The sequence below is a fragment of the Dermacentor variabilis genome, chromosome 4, assembly GCF_050947875.1.
Source record: "Dermacentor variabilis isolate Ectoservices chromosome 4, ASM5094787v1, whole genome shotgun sequence".
Classification (NCBI taxonomy): Eukaryota; Metazoa; Arthropoda; class Arachnida; order Ixodida; family Ixodidae; genus Dermacentor; species Dermacentor variabilis.
In genome coordinates this window covers 24,975,769-24,996,740 of record NC_134571.1, presented here as the reverse complement: position 1 = coordinate 24,996,740, position 20,972 = coordinate 24,975,769, and the positions used below count along the sequence as shown (strand labels likewise).

The window sequence follows — 20,972 nt, the reverse complement described above, 5'->3', positions numbered from 1 at the left end:
GCGAGACCATTTCATCGCGGGCAGGATGTTACACGCTGTCCGCACCCGGACTCTCGCGAACAGTCTCTCGCTCGCGCAAGCGGAATCGCTCGAATGGCCCGCTACTGTGCAACCTACGCGTAGGTGACCACGACAGCCTGCGCTCTTGGACCTGCGACCGTATACAGTGCAGCGTGCTTCGAGCTATAGCCGCTGGCTGGGTCATTCTTTTGACGATGCTGCCACTGCTCTTCAAAAATAGGCCGCGTGGCGTCGCCGACCCGACAATGCGAGCTCTGTGCAGTGCCTCTCTCCTTCGTCTTCTCCTGGCCGTGGCTCCCGCCTTTGCACTGTCCTCCCCTGCGGAATCGGCATCGACGACAGCGCCCGGAGAGCTGATCGCTTCTTCAGGCGGCAAACGACTTCGCGGCTATACTTAGCCCGCGGCTGTACCGCGCTCTGTCCGTGTGCTCTCTCTCTCTTTGTCTCCCTAGAACCGTGCAGTGTTATGAAAGCTGTCGGTGGCGTCGGGCAGTGCACTCAACTTGGTTGATTATGAATCGTCGCGACGACGATTCATAATCAACTGCTGCCTTCGCAGCCGTGTCGAACGCCAGCCGTCGTACGTGGCTTGTCGGCGCACATAAACCGATCTCTAGAGCGACTTACTTTTGCTATTCTGCTCCTGACCGGCTAAAACCAGTGGCAGCTTACGCTGCTGTGCGTGCGCTCCTTCTAGTGATCCGATGTACTGTATGGCGACGGTGGCAGCGATGGGCTTTAGATATCAGATATCGACACACTGAAAACACGTGCATATTTGCGCGCGCAAATTGAGTCAGCATCGGGCTCTTATTGCACCTAACTCAACCCATCAAGTTGAACGCGTTCGACGCTGCTGTCTACTTCGGTTCAGTCTCGCTCTAACATAGTCTAATGATGGGAGGACCTGCTGCACTGAACACGCGTCTTCAGCGATTCCAGCGCAAAGCCACGTGCATCTAGCCGAGTCTTACTTTCCTTAGCCTAATGGTTCTCATCCTAACGACGACGCGGAAAGTAACATGCCGTAAACGGCGGCTGGGAATGGAACGAAAAGCGGGAGATGTGCACTGTTTTATATGTTTCAGGCTTTTAAAGGAAGTAAATGTTACTGGCTTTCAACGTTGTCGTTTTGCTGCGGCGATTTTAAAACGATTGCTATAGAAAAAAGGAATTGGGATAGCTAGCAGAATCTTTGCAGATATAGGGGTTATTATTTTCTTGTTTTATTAACAGAACTTTTCACAAATCACCTGTGGCATAAAGCACAATTCAACTTCTTGAGCTAGGTTACTCTCAGAGGCGAACATTTTCTTGCATGAGAAATTACAATTTTTCCGTCGGCTTAAGTAATTACTTTACGGCACACACTGCAAGTTACGAATTGTATAGCTGGTAACTTGGAAACTCATATCCACTTGTAATGAATTCTAAGGATGACACTAGACTTCGAAACTCATATCTGCTTGGAACGGACTCCAAGGATGACACCAGTTTCCAGATATGCGTTCCAGAAGTTTGCGACGAAACGTATTAGTGTTCCAGTAACTTTCGGGTGCGTGCGTGACGTCAGCGGCGCACGTTTAGCGTAAACGAAGTCCAATGCGCGTAGTGCTCTCCAGGTTCAGCGTCAGCGCTGTGTTACTGCGAAGACATCGGACCTGCGTATATGTACTTGTGGTGAAAACGGTACAGCGCTGGTCTGCCACAGTCGATAGGCGTCAGTCTACGATGGACCTTTCATTTTGACCCATTTGCTGAAAACGACGATTGATCTTGGTGTCGTGACGTTCTCGGTTACTTGGGCACGTAAACGCGGTAACAATGAAATGAAAAGAGTATTACTGTAGTGGGCTTCTCCACACGGTGCCTTAGACTGCGGGAAAGCCAACTTCAAAGGCGTCTTATTTATACGCGCAGACACGTTCGAAATGACGTTGACGACCGCATGTGCAAGCTGTTCCCAGTTAGAATTGTGGGAAGTATTATTTATATAGGCAAGTGGCACTTGCTTGCCACAGAAATCTTGATATGCTCCTGTTACTTGTTTTGCGAACAATCTGTGCGTGCGGTGCGCCAGTCTGAAAGGAAGGACAAAATTATTGCGTTAAAAGCCGGCAATATTTATTTTTTCTTCGCCAGAACAAGCGTTCGAGGAGGGGAATTTTTTGAAGCGATAACGGCACAGGAAATGGCAGTAAGTTTTGGCTGACACGATTGCAGAAATCGCTGTTGAGCGCAAATTCAACGTTTTTATTTTATTGGTGCGGAGTCTAAGTATATGAGCTCAAGATGTAACTTTACGGATTTAGAACGTAAATAGAGAATTAGATTTCGAATATTAATTTACAATCATGTTCCGCGGTGACAACGTAATCGTCAATATAATACTGCCTGCTGGCATCCTTAGGTGACAGGATGATTTGGTCAGATGCTTGACCTTTCCTGTCGCGTTGGTTCTCAAAGGTAGTGGTTTAGTGGGAAACGTAGGCCTTAGTTTTTCTTAAAGCTGCGTGCTATGATGTTACTAACAGCTTAAAAGAAAATGAGATTACGGACAAACTTATTCTGTCGATTTATTGAAAGTGGAATCTTGTTCGATGTTATTTTCGTAAAAGAGTCTGTTCCTGGGCCTGTTGGTACATACTTGTAGAAACGATGGAATCCAGCCTTTATGACGCAAAAACCAGGAGAGAAGTAGACGCACACACGCTGGGACTACTTCTCTCCTGGTGTTTGCGTCCTAAAGGCTGGGTTTCATCGTTTCTAAAAAGTTATCTGCGTCTTTGTGGCACTGAAGCTAACATGTGTATTTTTGTTTCTTCACTGTGGTCTGCTAGTTTGTTTCACTAAAGTTGTGTACGTAACACGCTGTGTTGAATTACTACCTCAATTAAAGAAAAAGAACTATGTGCTCACACCGGGCGGTAATTTCAAATATTGTGGTTGCGTTTTATTTACTGGTAATTTCCTGCCTGTCGAAGTTTTCCTCGCCTTCGTTTGTTAACTTCCAAGTGGGATCGCTTGTTCTGAATGAGGTCAGTGAGATAAGTGAGTTTTTTTTTTTTTGGCGTCTCTTTATACTCATAAATATGTTCAAAATATCTTGTGCGATATTTGATAATCGACGGCAGCTTTTCGAACCTCGGCGTTTGATTCAAATTTAAGGTTATAAATCCTCGAGCTTAAACCGTGCATATTGCGCCGTTTCTTGGGACATTTCTCGCGGAATGTTCTGCTTTTTTCGCTTGATCAATTGCAAGAAGCGTGCATATAGGTTATCTTTCTCCTCTATCTCGTTGGTATTTATTTAAACTGTATCTGACATGCTCGTTACGTGTGTATTTTTATTTTGCGATATGCCTTTAATAATTATTGTGCAAATTGTACTAATTGCTTGTGTATTGCGAGCCGGTTGTTTTCAGAAAAGTCTGCTAGCGGCGGCATTCTAAGTTACCGACATGTTTGTTCATCTCGCGGCGTTGGTAAAGACGAAAACGAAATAAGGCTGTTGCTCGTTCATCTGCTAAAGAGTAATTAGCCGACACAACATTGCGTTTGGAAGCTGAACAGTGCGTCGATTTTCTGAGAAGTAGACGCTTGAAACGGTCCACCGTAAGCGTAAACGTGGTGGCGTTCTTTTACGACGGCGTGAGCTCCTGCCCCGACATGGGTTGCGATGGCCTAGTTTAGCCGTAACCGCGGTCCCAAATTGCATCTGGGCCGACACCGGATGCAGTCTATAAGCGGATGCATTGCGCGGGCCTCTGTAAGCAGGTGCCCCACGCAGAAGCGGCGACGTTCGGTGCCTGAGCGATCCTTGTGTTCCCAACGAGCCATTCATTTACCACGCGCTGTGGAATGACAGGCAAGGGGACCGCTCAGTATAATGTCGACAATAGACGCTGGGACGAAAGAAAGAAGGAAGGAAAGGAAAAGAAAAATACAACAAAGCAAAACGAGGTCACACGAACACAAAATCTACACCACCAAAGTGCATACTTCCAACCGAGCTTATTCCGAGAACTGTAGACATATATTATGTACTAAATACATGTACAAAATAATTTTTGAAAAGCGTTGATGGATGCCATGCGTTCCACTGTTTATTTTCGGAAAAGAAAACATTCATTTCAAAGAGCCATCCTTTCTTTTTAATGTCACCGGCTCGTGGATGACATACATGTAAACATTATTTCCTCGGCCCTAATGGAAAAATACATGAAAGAAAAGATCACGGGGAAATAATTAGACACACAAGGTACACGTACTGATAGTGTTCATCAAACGGCACAGCAAACTCCCCTGACAACAAAGACTTCATAGAAACCCAAGTGTATTTGGTTGCTAACTGACGAAGCGTATATGATAAACGTGATTTTGAAAGGCATCTTCTTTTCCGCAGCTGCCGGCTTAATTTTCCTCGATGTTGACATTCTTTCTTTTTCTTTTTTTCATTCTTCAAAAAGTGGCTCGAGTGGATTATTGCGATTCCTTCCGAAACAATCGAGCGACTTTAACTTTAAACAGGACTTTTCTTTTTTTCTTGTCTCGGCTCATTTGGCTTGTTGTGACAATCCTGATGAACTCGGGTCTTTATTAAAAAAAAATGTTCAACGTAATAGTTCGATGAACCCGAATGGGTTTCCTTTGTCGCAATTGATGCGATTGGTTGGATATCTCATTTTCCCCTAATTAACTACCACTCTCCACCTTGCGGTTTACCGCAGATCTATTACGTAAACTCTTGCATTTGCTTCGAGTTGTTGACAAATTCGACTTCGCCCTGCCATACCTTATCCGCCTGGTTAGTTGAGATGGTAGAGCGGCTGTCTCGGAAAGGCGGTGGTCCAGGGTTCGAGTCCCGGACCAGGACGAATTTTTCTTCAACTGGGAGGCTTTTCTTTCGAGGAAACCGTATGGGTTTCTTTTGTAGCAATAGCTACCATTGGTTGGATGTCTCATTTTCCCTTAATTAAGAAAATGTTTAGATTAATTTCAATTTTTAAAATTTTCTTTAAGATAGCTGTTCGATTGCGACGCATTACATGTGCACAATAAGTGCTCCAAGGCAATTACTTCGCTATGGGGTCACAAAAGTAACGACTTCTTTTTTCGCTAGTACGTATATATGAGAGGCATGGAGACCGACTTTTGAGTTATATTTCGCTACCACCGTTGACATTTAACAAGTCTTTCTTACGAGTCACGAGGCCCGCGGTTTTATTTATTCTCCGAAATAAGTATTGTTAGGGTTGGCGTCTGACACCACGTGGCGAAAGGTCTTTCACCCGACCTTCCCTGAACAAGAGCCCACGTGCACCGGAGAGGTCATTCACCCGACCTTCTCTGAACAAGAGCCCACGTGCACCGGAGGGGTCATTCACCCGACCTTTCCTGCACCGGAGCCCACGTGCACCGGAGGCGTCGTTCACCCGACTGGATTCGTCGCTGAGAGGATCGACCTCTCCCCGTCCCGTGTTTGGTATTGCAGGAGGAGGGGCCCTCTCTCCGTGCCTGTCACGCGTCATCGATGGAAGCAAGATCCCGCCCACACTTGTAGAGAGCTATTTAAGGGGCTCCGAAATGTACTTTGATATACTTCTTACTTGAGACTTCATACTTCATGTTTTTCTTATTTTCTTTCAACTACCTTTGAATAAACCGTGCAAGTTTCCCACTAGCAAATCGTCTCGCCCCTGCTTGGTCGCCATAATCTACCGGATGCCTGCAGCCCGCCGACAGCGCCACGCTACCCAATAAGTAATGTCGGTCGAGCTTCGTTAGGCAGGCGCCGCTACTTCTCGGCAGCAGTACGGTACGCTACCCTGGAGTACGCAACAGTATAGCGAAGTTTTGCCGTTTACAACTTTCCCGACAGTGTCGCGGAATTTGGCTGTAGCCTGTATGTGCAAAAGTCAATGCGGATATACCGATGGATTTTGTAATGTCGAACGTGTTCATCTTTCAAGCGACCTAATCGTTGGCGGCAGGTGCACGGGTCTTTCGTAGTGGCACGCGGTGCTCTCAAGTGGTCACTGCGGCCGCAGGGTGTGCCGCTGTAGTATAATACTATTTCCGGCTTCGATAGCCGGCACTAGCCGCGTCCGTGCACGTATCGTACACGCCGTGTCGTCGGCGTGGGCGCTCGCCCGTCGATCGTCTTGCAGAGCGCGTCGCGCGCGATACCGAGGACGTGCCCCGCACGCCGCATCTCGCCGATCTTTCTGCCAGCAAGGTGGGAGAGCGGCGCGGAAAACCAGCGGCGCGCGCTTCAATCGCATTTATTGGCCGAGCGCGCACGGCTGTGCTGCTACTGTGTGTACGCCCGCGCACCGCAGCGAGCCAGGCGTGAAGGGCAGCTCGCGGGTCGTCGCGCGCCACCGCCTTTTGTTTCTCTCGGCGCTTCCGTTTATTTTTAATGTTTATTTATCCCTTTATGTCCCGACATTTCACTCGCATTGATCGTCGCGCTGCCAGCCTTGCCGCAAATCTTCCGCTGTTGCGCTCGCACGTGCGCGCGCGCGTTCATGTGGCACGTCTCACTTACCGCGCGCACTGTAGCGCATAGTATTTTGAGGCGCTCACTGTTCGTTCGCTTTCCGATGCCCCCCCCCGCGTTTGCTTTGGGCCCCTCCTTTTCTGCCTCTCCGGATAACTGCGTCGTCGATAGTGTATGGTACCGCCGGCCGCTTAAAGCCGTAGCCCGCAGCCCCCGGTCTTAGTGGTTCTCGCCCTTAACGATTTCCCGCCCGCGCGGGAGGCGAAGGCGCGATCATTGCGGCGCCTGTGCGACGGCGATGCATGTCGCAATGCGAGGCTGGTCGATGAGATGGTCGCGCGCGTCTGACCCAGTGCACGATCTCGCATCCTTTGTCGATCGTTGTCCTGTGAGAATTCGACCTTTGGAGAACCGCCGCTATTCTCGTTTTGAACCGCTGCGCTCTTGTTGGACGTGTATGTGCTGTGTGACAAGCTCGTTGTTGATGCCGCTTCCTTTCGCCCTCGGGAGCCTCGCGTCGAGAGTGGTATTTGCTGGCGGTCAACATTAATCTTATCGAGTGCTTACATAGGCTGTATTACGCCTCAGCCTTCAGGCTCGCGCCTGAGCAATTATCTAACTTTTATACTTGACCCGGGTCGCGGTTGCGCAGCGGTTATGGCGTTTTGTTGCTGAGCACGAAATCGCGGGTTCGATTATCAGCAGCGACGGCTGCATTTTATAAGATGGGGGTGGGGATTTGCAGAATCTCTCCTGTGCTTATTAAGTTTATAAGAAACACAGGGGGCCAAACTTATTCCGGAGCCTATATGTAAAGCTATGGCGCTTCTCATAGCCCGAGTGTTACTTTGGGATGTAAAAATCAATCAATCAATCAATCAATCAATCAATCAATCAATCAATCAATCAATCAATCAATCGCATGTGAAAGATAAATTGAGGAATCTGAGGGCGCCGAATGTCGTGTGTACTGATAGCCTAGACCGTGTACACCAGCTGCTGTGTGCCTAAAAAGTAGGTTATGGGTTGTGGCCGTACTTGTCTTCGTGAAAAGCTACAAAGGTATCGCGCGTTTTGCCGCATAGAAGTGTTCTAGAGGGGGGGGGGGAGGTCATTTTTAACTGTCGACCTACTGAACATGTCCATTTCTTCTGCTTCTGAAGTGCTGATTGGCTGGGGGGGCCGGTCTCCCTCTTCCTAGGTGGACACTTAAAGAATGCAACCGCCCCCCCCCCCCCCCGCCCCTGGTCCCCTCGCAAAAATTTCGTTGCGGAAGATAGGTGAGCAGCACTGCTGCTCGCTTACTCCTCCGAGCCTCGCAAACCCTGGCGTCTCGCAGAGGCCCTGCAACAAGGCCCTGTGGTACACATCGTCAGCCACCCAATGGCTTCGAAACATTTTAGGAGGGCGCCACACGTATAAAAACAAAATTAAGCCGAAAGAAAAGTAGTCTTCGCAAGAAAGTTAAATCTCACCATACTTCTACTTCCTTTCTATCCATTCCTGTTCAGCGCTGGAAGTTTCACTGTGACCTGCGTTTGTCGGATGACAAGCTTGTGACTCTAGTTGAACCTGATTGGAATTTTAAGTACTTCAGGCGCCACCAGACGTTCAATATTTCAAGCAGGCGAGTCCCTTTTGTGCCCAACTCATTGCCGGAAAGGAAGACTTACAGAAGCAGAGTAGACACTTGGTGCTTACTATGCATGTCTTCCTGCCAGACACTGAGCTGAACACAATCGGGACTCGCGCCTGCCTCACATGAAGTTCTGGTGGCGCCTGAAGCACTTATAGGCGAATCATGGTCAACTATATGGTCTCCCGCTTTTGACACTATACGACCTTCACTTAGAGAACGCTGCCGGCTATAGACCGTTTTTTCGTAGGCGCCGCCATATTGTGAACGCAGTGGCGCCGCCTATGAGCAGCGCCATACTGGCTTGGGTGAAAGCGGTCTTTTGCATGGCAGGTATACGCTCGGCGGCAGGTTCTGGCGTTTGTTTTCGCGGTCGTGCGGTCTGTTTAGTATGACGTGCGTCTTCTACGTAGTAAACGGTTCTGTGAGACGTGCTGAAGTGGTTTAAGGCATCATGACCGGAATTTCTGCAGGCGTTGAGGTGGACGGAACACGCAGCGTGATGTGCGCGCGCATATTCGAGTCTACAATCATCCTCGGAGATGAATTATGTATTTCTGAATGTTCCAGTCACGAATGTGACCTTATTGTAGTATTATCCTCTATTTCTAAGCTGCGGTTTAGGAGCCATGAAACATACGCGACGATCGTAACAGCGTGAGCATGGGTACCGTTCTGCTACGATAGGAGCTGTGATTATACTCTGACAAGCGTTCGAACTGTTCGATGCAGGTTACATTGCGTGACTACTTGGTTCGTTGGATGAGGTTTCCGCCCCTGAATAAAATAGTTTTGGCAAGTGATAGCAGCATACCTTACAGTCTGAATTACGCTTGTCCAGCAAAGGGACTGTTTACGAACTGCGCGAGCATCCTAAGCAGGGGTAGGTGCTGGATTACATATATATTTGTTCTGTATACCGCACAGTCCAAGCATACCGCATCAGCGGATATATTTATAAACGTTGTGCGGCGTGACTATGAGAGGCCCTATTGCTGCGTTAGGCCGTTGTCTCTTGCTTTTTCGAGAAAGAGGATGATAACCGAATTTCTTTTTCGGTTGTGTTCGTTTCGTTCTCTACGACGCCCTCACACGCATTACGGAAATTTTGTCCTCAAAAATAGGCATCGCATTCTTTTTATTCGATCCCTCATATATTATGGCTGTATGCAGGCCAAAAAGGCAATGCCGAAGCGCACAGCTTACATGCATATGTACCGTGCTGGTTCACCAACCGCAGTGATCGCTCTGCTGAGCAGCGCCATCGGCCTCAAGCAGGAAGGCTAGCGTAGACATATGGTAATTTGAAGCCTACTAGACTTGAAATGCGCCAGAACGATGCCGGTGCTCCACAAATATTTGATTGCGCCTGCCGCTTAGATGTTTCGTGGTTGCCTTAGGTTGGCCGTGCACGAACATGCGCTCTTATGCTTTATGTTTTGCTCCCTACGCCAAGCCATCAGATATTGAGCAGATTTATCATCTCGTGCTGCTAATACAGAGACACCGGTTTTCTTTGTTGAATTAAAACCGATATAAGCAAAATAGTTCACAGAACATACACACACCGCGACTGATAATGTGCGTACACCGCGGCTGATAAAACGCGTCACATTTTTGCGCCCCCAAAAGATATTTCCGCCTACTGCAGCTACCGATGCACCGAAAGGCTTCCCTGACGACCTTATATGAACGGACACGGCGTAAATTTTACAAAGTACCATCTAAAACATCTCAAAATCGTTCCGCAGCACGCGACAGCAATACTTTCAAGCAGCGCCGCGCCGGATCGCCCAAGCCAGAGAGGAGGAAAGGCTCTCCGCGCGCCCTATCCTCCTCGCCCGTTGAAACGGTCTATACCGTGTCCGTCGCTGATGTGTGTTTGTGGTTTACTTTCTACGTGCTCCCTTCTCCCTCTTTTCGTATCCCCTTCCTACCGTGCCGGGTAGCCATCCAGAATTATGTCATTTTGTCCCCATGGGCTTTTTTGTCCTAAGACCATGATGCGATTATAAGACACGCTGTAGTGGGACTTCGGATTAATTTCAACCACCTGTTATTTTTTTTTACGTGCTCCTGAATCCAAGTACACGAGCATTTTTGCATTTCGCCCCATCTAAATGCGGCAGCGGCAGTCGGCATCGAGCCCGGGACATCGAGCTCATCAGCTCAACGCCATATATCCAATGGGCTACCGCGCGGCGGGTGACTATACGTCTGGTTAGCCTCTCTGCCTGTCTCTATTTTTTTTCTTCTCTTTTGTGTTCACTTTGGAGCATGTCCACCATCTACTGTATGAAGTGTACATAAAGTGAGTGCCGACCGTTCAACACAATGGGCCGATAGAAACAGTACAAAGCACAAGCAAGCGCCTGTTCTTTGCACTTCAAGCGCCCAGCGGCATCGGAGAGCTATAACGAGACGCAAAACTCTCCTGTTTGCGCAGATATGTCCGATGAGTCTGCGCTGGTGCAGCGCATCGCCGAGCTGCAGGAGCGACTGCGGCACGCCGAGATGCTGAACCACCAGCGCTGGGAGGACGTGCTGGCGCTGCAGCAGCACCTGGTGCCCCGCAACGGGAGCCTGGGCGACGGCACGCCCCTCGACCTGCAGCTGCCGGCCATCTACAACTTCTTGCCGCACCTGACGGCGGGCCCGGACGCCGTCAGACCGGCTGTCAAGATCTCCAGGGGACGAACTGGAGGTATGTATGCCTTCGGTTCAGTCGAGTACCCGCGTCACCCATGGCGCCATATCGCATGGCGCGGCAGGCAAGTAGGCCGTTGGCACGTTCGTGCGCGCGGTTTTCAATATTTGGACGTGCGGTACTTCCCTGTGAAATCACTCGTGGGCGTGAACGGAGAACGTGCGGCGTGAACGCTGCTCCTCACACACCACGGGGGTCTTCCTGCCGGATGGTTTTCTTTTTTCAAGCAAAGCTTGTATACGCTAGCCTGCGCTGGCGATGGAATGCTAAAAAAAAAAAGACCAGCTGCTCTCAGAGCTGCACACGTGCAGGGATTGCTATGAAGGCAAAATAAAAAAGAAAACAAGCAATAGACCCGTTGAACGAAGAATCCTGATGCGCCGCCGCGCTACTGACATCATTCTCTCCACCAATAGGAGTCGTTTGTCTAGGTAACGTGAGAGGAACTAGTGTTTCTCGCGTCAGTACACTATCGGAGCTGCGATGGGTCGGCCGCCCGTCGTGCGTTCGGCCGAAGAGCAGGCGACGTTTGATGAACACCGCCCGGGAACCCGCTCGAGAAAGGGCTCGTCGTCGAGGTGTCGACCTCACCCTGAGTGAGCGCGAAGCCGAGGGGTTACGACAACGATGAGCCGTGGATTCCGAGCTTCGTTTACATGCCTCTTCACAGTAGCGGAAGGGCGGTCAATTTTTTTTGGCTATATAATTCTTTGAAGTAAGTGTTTTACAGGCGCAACTGCAATAATCCAACGCCCGATAATAATTGAGCCTTTCGTTACGTACACGCATGGAGGAAGGAAAGATTCAGGAGAAAGCATTTCACAGCAGGATTGAAACCAAATCTATTGGCCCAACGCGTGATGTCAGAGTGCGCGGTGTACGTTCTAGTGGTCCCGCTCTGGAGACAGCGCTACATGTGGTGCAGTCCACTGTAGCTACGACAGGGTGGCCGAACAAGTGCGCCGTCGAATAAAAACTGCCGGGAGCCAAACATTCCCACCCAGTACGCCGACTCTCAGAGGTCAGCTGTTTAGCTGATACTACGAGAACAAAAGTGAAGGTAATGGGGCTTGTAGGAGAGTGCGCTTGCCAAGGCTGGCAGCATGACGCAATGCTCTCTCGTACTTCATTTCCTTCATCTACGCGTACACGTCTCGCGAGTCCTAATTTTAGACAGATTTGCGGTAGCTACGACTTTTGAAATAACGGTATGCGTGCCCGGTTATCTCAACTCGGGAAACATCGCAGTGGTGAATTCCTACATATGAAACGTACGGGTTTCATTTCGGTACGGGAAGGCTAGTATAGTAACTTTATGTGTAAGCTTTCTCAGAAGGCATATACTTACTTTTCCAGATTATACTTACTTCTAATATACTTACTTTTCCATCTTGCGGTGCCAGTCTCTGCCCTTTGCTTATTTGCGAGACGGCAAATATCCACGTTCCGGTTGCAGTTGCCGTTGCAGCTGATGCAGCTCGCACTATCGTTTTTCATTGGCGCGGTGCTTCTGCATAGGACGTTCACAAACAATTGACTCGCGTCATGTAGCCGTGCTGCCGGTTGTAAACATCTTCTTTTGCTGATTCGCTGCTTTAAACCGATTGCAGCATGCCGCCGCATGTCATGACGTTACACTCCGTAGCAGTTGTGAAGCGTTGCCGACACACTCAATTAATTTGCGGAGCTAGTGCAGCGTCCTTTTAAATCGATGACATCGCCCTCTCATCATAAATTATTGCACATGCCGATGGCTTTGAGCCCTCTTCTAACGTTTGTCAGATTTTCGCGCCATATATCAGGTGCCCAGTTAATTCTGCCCACTGAAAACTTAATTTGGACAGATTGCACGATCCTCGCAATCGATAAAGCTACACAGCAGCAGAACATCCACGAAAAAAAAAAATTCAGTTCTGCTCAGTGGATCCACCTCCGAACTCTTGAACAAATAGAAAGAAATCAGGCATATCGGAGCGAAATCAACTGCTTCATGTAAAATATTTAAAAAGTCGCAGTCTCCCCCGAAAGGCAAACCATATGGCTAGAGAAAACAAAGTATTAGACAACTGCACAAAGCAAGGATCGTAGTTTATCGCCCGTAGAAATTCTAGTAAACATTCGCTAACTAATTAAGTTAACAAGCATGGTTTCGCGTGCGCACGGGTCGTACGCGAGCAGATCTCACTCTATGACCGCGAACACTCGCTGTCACAACGCTGGCGTGAAGAGCAGCAGCAGCGGCGAGCGCATGGCCTTTCGTGCTGCCTCTTGCTTCAACGCGAACTAGAATATTATAGGGGCGCGATAACTATAGAGATGTGAAATTCCCCAGAAATATTGAAGGTGTGAAAAAATAAACAAATAGAAAAAGCTTTCCCCCCCAAATTTTTGAAAACGCGAAGTATACCCTTACCTTTCTAGCACACGGAAGTAAAAGGAATTGCAGACGAGGAAACATGCAAAGACAACTTTCCAGGGCCTATAACAAGATGTTGACACTATAACAAATAACCCACTTTATTTGATCAGAGATTCTTGGTAGCTTGCGGAGTTCTTATCTACCATCCACGAAAGCTGTTCCTAGGCTTTCTTAGGTAATGGAGGATGGCGTATATGGACTTGCATACTTCTGGAACATTAGCATTTCGGATTAGGAATGCAATGCATTTGTTACGCGATCAACTAAGTGCTGCGGGTTCGCCATATCGCAAACAAGGTCAAACATTTGGGCGCCTTTAGACTTATAGAATGGTGACAAAGGAGCAGCCATAATTAGGGAGATTCTCGTATGCAACTCCTTTGAAGCAGTTTACATTCGTATTCGTTCACTATATTATTCATTCTGCCATGACAGTTTCTGTAAATAATTGAAAAATCAATCACAAACTTGATTTACTCAAGTCTTCGTCGAAATCTCAGTGCCTATAAGTGTGAGCTCACGAATTCAACATTTTTGTTTTCGTACTTGGGCCATTTTTACCTTCAGGTAAGGTCTAAAAGATTGCTATTAGGTTGAGCCTTTGTTTCCTTCAGAACGCGTTTGTAGTCATTTGTTAAGGAAAAATAGTTCACTGTAGAACCATGCAAGTGCAGTCGAAATATGTGACCTCTTTGACGAGCCACAATGGACAGCTCCAAGGCAACGTCACCACCAAGATTTTGTCATTGTCATTTCTGCCTTGCAAAGTCTCCTCATTAATGTAACAGAGGACGTTTTGCCATTCATGAAGCATAATCCGCTAAGACGACATGAGTTAACATTTTTCTTGATTATTGCGATAGCAATTATATGGGCACTCCAGGCGCATTTTTGCCGTCGCCGTGAAGTTCCGTATAAAGCCCAAGGGCGATAATATCGTCGTTGCGCGCCGTATGCTGTATGTACGAGGGAAAACGTGCCACGGTGAACTGACGATCGCGGTTCAGTCTAGCGTGCGCAAGGGCGGAAAGCAGGGAAGAAGCGCGCCGTCTTCGGTCGCGCGCAGGGAACTGGGGTGAGGGGAGGTAGGGGGCGTTGCACTTCGGCAGCAACTGCGTATGGCGTGCGATCGCAGTGGCTTTATCTCGAAAGCGATCTGCTTTGGCGGCACAGTCTAGCTGGGCCGACGACTCGTAGCATTGCGTGTGTTGTGTTCTCGCCGCTTAGTTTGCGTTAAAGTGATAGGCAGCCCGAAGGTCACTTCGCTCGCGGCCGCTGCCGCGCTTCCTCACGTCAGCGTTTTGACGGTGAGTGTCCGCGGTCATCGACTGTGACGTGTTCATATTTGACTGTGCGTGCTGATACTATGCTTGTTAAATTAGTTAGTAAGGGAATGTTTGCAAGTTTATACGGCTGATAAAACTAGTATCCTTACTTCGTATGGCTGTCTACTAATTTTCTGCCGCAATCGATACAGCACTTTTCGCGCGAAACTGCAACTTTTGTACCTGTAAGAATAAAATTGTCCGCAAATTATCCGCTTGATATAAGATCTAGCGAGTGAAATTATTTTGTGTATCCAACATTTTCAGGATGTTGCACTGTAAGTGCATCAATACGAATGGTACAGCCCGACAGCCCGCTCTCGGAAGATGACCGCATAAAGGCTTGCGTCGAAATTGGGAGACAGTGCAAAGGACCTTTTGTAAATTTGTTTCTTGTTAGAATGAGAATAAAACCAAGCCAAGCAATTCGTTTGAGGAGAGCAGCTACCTGCAGAATACTTTCTAAATATATAAGACAGCTTTGCTTTGATGCAAGAAACACAGACGCACACTATCTATTCAAAATCCTGCACAGAATTGCAAATATTTCGGTTCATATGCACTTTAGTACTAATTTGAGACAACAGCAAATTCTGTTCTGCATACCGACGAAGGTGTCCACGGGCAGATATGCTGAACATCTGAGATTTTTTCACAAAGGTTTCCTACTGAGGAGAACCTCGAATACTAGGACTCCTGAGGATACGCTCAGACAGGCCAAACAGACTTTACTGGTATGTTTGGAGGCCCCCGACCAGATGTCTTGAGGACGTCCTAAAGTACTCACGTGTAAGTCCAGAGGATGTCGTCAAGAATTCATGGTGTTGTTTGGGAAGGATCGGTGTGAATTGTAGTGCTATAAAGGGCTGTCCTCCCTGTCGTTTTTCAATGGTAAAATGCCGGATCCTGTATCCAGTGATGAATGATTTCCTTAGCAACAAAAGATGGTGATGCAGCACACCACCAAATTCAAATAATTTACACAAACTGGATGCATGTGTCGCCTGAATGTTTGTACTCGCAAGCATACTCTCAAACAAGTGACACACTAACCCAAATTTAGCAGAACTTATGTCAAAGTACATTTTATTAGGTAAATTTGGACACCTTGTTTTTTCCGCTTTCTATGCACCAGGAAAGAAAACGACAAAACAAGTTTTTTCTCAAAATTAAGTTTTTTTCCCAAGCCCTCGCATCTCTAGCGAGAGCTCGGAGCTGTCAACGATCTTGTGCCGCCTAACCTTTGCACCCACTGCGGATTACCTCCAACAGAAGGCGTGCGCGGCCACGCTCAGCTATGCTCAGCTAAAGCCGCGGCCAGAGTAAAAGAGGAGACACGTGCTACCCTCCCCTTGCCTTCCCCCCCTCTCGCGCGCGCCAGAAGACACTGCGCATCAAATCGCCATCCTTCTCAGCCCACGCTCGCACACTTTCTCTCGCACCTGCAACTTTCGGCGCGTGGTATCGCACTTTGACTTTACAGGGAACCTCATGCCGGTGTCAACAGCGGAAATTCTCCTGGAGTACCAATACAATTGCTATCGTAATAAAACACGAAGGAAATAATGAAATTTGCCTGATGTAGGTAAATCATTACTCTATAAAAACATTGAAAAATGTGAATCTAGCGTCGAACACTAAAATTATTCGCACTGCAGGCGTGCGCAAAGGTGGCCATTTCCCACCCAGTTTATTTGATTTAACGGGAAGGGGGGCGGGCAGATCAAGTGCACAGTGGCTAGTTCCACTTCCTTTGATGGCTGCCTTTGCCCAGGCATAAAACGATGAGCGATAAGATACGCCTGCCCCGTCCCTCTGCCACCAGTGACGTCCGTGCCCCCCTTCACGCAAAAAACATTTCTGGCTGAGCCATTGCTTTTGCCTTTTGTTGAACAAGGCATTGCAATATCAGTTGGGAACTGATCATTGAGCATGCATCAAAAGAATGCAGACTTTTGCTTTAAATAGCTGAGGACGGAATGGGTAAGCATTAGAACATTTACTGAGATTATACGTATTTGACCACATGCGGAGTATATAACGTTCACTGGCTTGAAACCCACATTGTAAGATTTTTGGGGAGATTGTTTTCATACTAATATGATAGCGTTAAGGGCCCCGTGTCCCAGAAAATCCGGTGCCAGCGCTCGGCATTGCATGTCCTGTGAGCGAAAATAGCCGTATATGTTCTGTACGGCACTACAGTTCTGTTATCACTAAAGTTTCTCATACCTTGTCTTACATTCTTTACAAAGAATGATAGCCCACAAACAAATGCCGTGAAACAAAACATTGAAAGCACATGCCTTTTATGTTAAATCTTCTCAGACTGCAATATTAAAAGTGTGAAACAATAACAGAAAGTTGGTCCATGCAAAAGGCCGTGTTTCTACTAGAAAGCTCCCCTCCATGCATAGCGTTCCCCGCCAAAGTTTCCCGGTAAATATTGCAGTTACATAAGGCGCAGTTGCCGGAAAGCGTGAACAGCAATCACGGATCATTTAATGATGTTGCGTTTGCACTTAAAAGCGAAGCTTGAGTGTCCTGTAATTTTTTTTCAAGAAAACAACATTTTAAATATTTTTGTGCTATAAGGAGAGTTATGGAAAGAAACGTACACATTAACAACTGCGTGACAGTCAACATATTGTGGATTTTCTTGTTCAAAAAGAGAAAGCCATGAATATCTGTTCCTTGCACCAGCCACTACATGGGTACATGGTCAAAATATGCCGTGGACGAAATATGCATTCCATGACAGCATAGCACGTTACAATGTAGGACTGTGATAAGATCTTATTGAATAAATGATAAATATATTTTATGGTGGCTTTTCATCTCTCGTTGAATGTCTGCGAAACGTCCCAAGGGGGATAGCATGTCATAAAGAAAGTGGTTGCAGGATAAGGCACACCTATTTTTTACATATATTTATTGATCTGGCAGCACAGCGTGAATCAAGCGTACCTCAATGTGGGTGCGACATGTTTCATGACATCTAATACTGCTCTCACACTAAATCATCTGATAAAGTAGCTTCAACTGCAAGTGCCTGAGTGAGTATGCTACAGGCTTTGTGACATCATTATTTGCTGCTTTTGAGGTGTTTAGTGGTGCGTACAGCTATATGCAGTACCTGAAAGGTACATGTATGCGTATATGCTCTTGTATGCAAGAGAACGATGATTGAACCTTTTTTACAGTTCAGCTTCTGAATGTTGTCAGACTTGAAGGACATCGGGCATGGGCACGTGACGACATTCATTTCCGTTTTACCTTTATTCTTACGCCACTGCACTTCCGTGTTCTTTTCTTTGCTGAAACACGTGTCACATTGTGCTCACTTTTGTTGCTCTATGCTCTCTCGCAGTGACCATGGTGCTGGGTGTGCCCACTGTAAAGCGAGAGGTGCAAAGCTACCTGATGTCCACGCTACATAACCTGATCAACAACATGAGCCCCGACGAAAGAAAGATATCGCTCATCGTCGTGTTCATCGCGGAGGTGCGTTTATTGGCCATTGGCTAATTATTGAATCATTGGATATAACGAAGTAAATATAAAATTTGCTTGGACAAGCTTTATTATGGAGTAATCTATAACGTAATCGAAAATGAGGGACCCGACACGATTATTGTGAAGTAACTTTTATTGAAGACAATGATTTCCTTGGCAAGTTACCGCCGCTTTTCCGTGTATGATATCTCCTTCTAACTCTAGCCTTTTTCTTCGGCCGATCCTGAATATCGCGCAGTTTAAAAATGTTAGCCTATCTCATAGGTAGTGAAGTTTTAAAGTCTGATACTCTTCCTACTCCCCCTTACGCCAGGGGTGACGTGATAAAGTGTCGTGCGCAGTGACTCCGCCTTCGGCACGTGGAGAAACGCTACGCCGCGCTCGTGCCGGAGAAATTTGAGTACGTTGGGCGGCATAGAGTGAGAGCGGTGTTCGCTCGCTCGCTACTCGCCTTCGCATTGACAAAGTCTCGCCTGGATGTCTTGCTGACCGAAGTGCACCTTGAACAGTGGAAGAAATAACATGCAGAAGGTGCCAGACGTTACTACACATGCACTAAAACAAAGAAAGCTTGAACCCAACCTGAATCAAAGTTTAAACATTGTCGCTCCAGCACTGCTCTCACAATAAATTATGCATTTTATACAACCCATTCCCACTCCCAATTCAGCCATGAATTCAGACTCTTTCAATGATTTCAGCTGCAGGTTGAATCGCTGTCGAACATTTTTGCACACGGCCCAAATATGCATTATGGGAACAAATATGTCTCATACAGTCACCGATGGATTTTTCACTCATCGTTTTCAAAACCAGCGCCACATGTATAGAAAATATGCGGCTCAAATTCTTGGACATTACCTGCACGTGCTGTGCCACAAACATGGCAGCCGTGAACGAAGTTGCCGCCACGTAAATTCAGCGCTAAACCGCGACTTTGGTTGCCGGGGTGGTTGGGCCTAGCGGCCTAGGCCCACGACCACCATCATGTCCGACTGTTGCGAAAATGCGCCGATGGCCAGCGAAGCGGCCGGGACATGCCATCGCGTGGAGCTTGTTGTCATTGTGTCCGTATCCGTAGACATCATTGGCGACCGAGCATGAAATCCCATGCACGGGCTAGCTGATGCCCATATCAGCTGAGTTTGGGTATGCATGCGGCCTCCTCTATGCCCGAAAAATCGGACAGGGACTGCACTGAGTGATAGCAGGTTCAAATGGCACATTCGAGATGGATGTGCACGTATTGACCTGTGGCTTGGCTTAGCTTGGTTGAGCAGCAGCCGGCAAGTTAACGCTCTGATCCCATGCGATCACATCGACCACACAATCGTGTATTAACGATGGTGCAAAACGCGTATAATTTGTTGTTTCCGTGCCTGGTCTGCATGGCAAGCCATCCACAGGCCATCAGAATTTGCCGAATACCTTTATTTGATCCATCAGAGGCAGCACACTTCTGCTTCTTTGGCAAAAACATTATCACTATTTTTTTTTTGCCAGTGCCAGAGTATATGCTTATAACAAATGTCAGTTATCGTGGAGGTATCTTGGTACTGGATGCGATTTCATTTTAACGAGGTTCATCTGTGCCTTCAATCGGTCAGGTGTGTTTCTCTGAGGCAGGCTCTGTACTGCAGGATAGCATGTGTACTTCATTTATATTTTTTGGTTATCCTGAATATGACCACATCGTTTTTAGATGTTTATGAAATGAGTGGACGAGGAGCCACAGTATTTGCTTATTGACAAGCGTTGAAGTGGGGGATGTACCAAGATGATTTTTTTTTTCTGAGGGCATCTAGGCACTTTGTTAAAACAGTGCGAAAGGTCATGGTGTAGTTGGCATTTAATGAGCAACCTATTTTAGGGTGCAGAAAAAATGGACAAAAAATGGATAAGACAAGCGCAAGTGCTAAAAATTAAGGTTAAAACAATGTTCGAAATCTGCTAGGTTGCAATACTTTTGTGAATATGCTAAATTTCTGTTTGGAAAAGCAATGACATTAAGACCAAATTTAGTTGACAACCATTTTTTTAGCTGACGGCCAAGTACTTATTGAATAACTTTAAAAAAATGCTGCACATTATATCATATAAAGTATGCAGGAAGAGATGTGTTAGGTTTGTTGATGTCTCTGGACATGTTTTTTGCATGACAAGGTTGTGACAGAAACCCTGTTGTCACTTTCTTGTTGCTCTCACTTGTATACTTTTCTTTCTTTCAGACTGACCTGAGTTACGTCATGAAGCAATCCAAAGAAATCAAAGAGGAGTAAGTATTATTTAAGTACGTATTGCAAAATTGTTGTGCCACCTGTGGTTTTGCCTATTAGTGTGCAAGCTCTCACAGGCCAGAAGAATGCAGCAAAATCTGTCTGAGTGGAGATTTATAGTGTGAACGTTAAATACACGAATAAATGTTTCTTTACAATGGGAAGTTAGCTTGAACTCTTTTAAATTTGGCATCAACCTCCCGATTCCTTGGCAGCTTATTTCAAGTCCGTGGTTTTGTATCTTCTGTAGCCATTTGGTTGTTGTTGCTGCCGTTTTCCTCACTTGGCTGCTTTGTAGAAAATTTATAACCTGTAGCTATCTAAAAAGGATTCGTGTTCATCTTATCCTTTTAGAAAATCCTTAAATAGAAAGATTCCTCGGAGCTGATGAACATTGCATGGCAGAACACTTCAAGGGAAACCAAACAGCAATATTGGGTTAAGCTGTGTTAGTAAATTACGTTTGTGCTGTAGCAAAACAGCCATTCTTATCGTGAGGAATCTTGTAAAGTGAGAAGAGATGCAGAAGCAAAACTGTGGTGACAACACCCTGAAATTCTTGCACAAACT

At 46.9% G+C, this 20,972-nt stretch overlaps 2 protein-coding genes across 3 annotated transcripts in view; one reads left to right on the top strand and one right to left on the bottom strand.

Annotated features, from left to right (window-relative positions):
- Positions 1 to 20,972, bottom strand: part of LOC142578827 (GSK3-beta interaction protein) — a 613,414-nt gene that overhangs the window by 172,909 nt on the left and 419,533 nt on the right. The window lies entirely within an intron of this gene.
- LOC142578820 (alpha-1,3-mannosyl-glycoprotein 4-beta-N-acetylglucosaminyltransferase B-like) overlaps positions 1 to 20,972 on the top strand; it is a 166,064-nt gene that overhangs the window by 118,345 nt on the left and 26,747 nt on the right. The window contains exons 2-4 of the mRNA XM_075688425.1: positions 10,606 to 10,863; positions 17,981 to 18,114; positions 20,355 to 20,401. Of these exons, the coding sequence (XP_075544540.1) occupies positions 10,606 to 10,863; positions 17,981 to 18,114; positions 20,355 to 20,401 (439 nt within the window). The remainder of the gene's footprint in view (positions 1 to 10,605; positions 10,864 to 17,980; positions 18,115 to 20,354; positions 20,402 to 20,972) is intronic.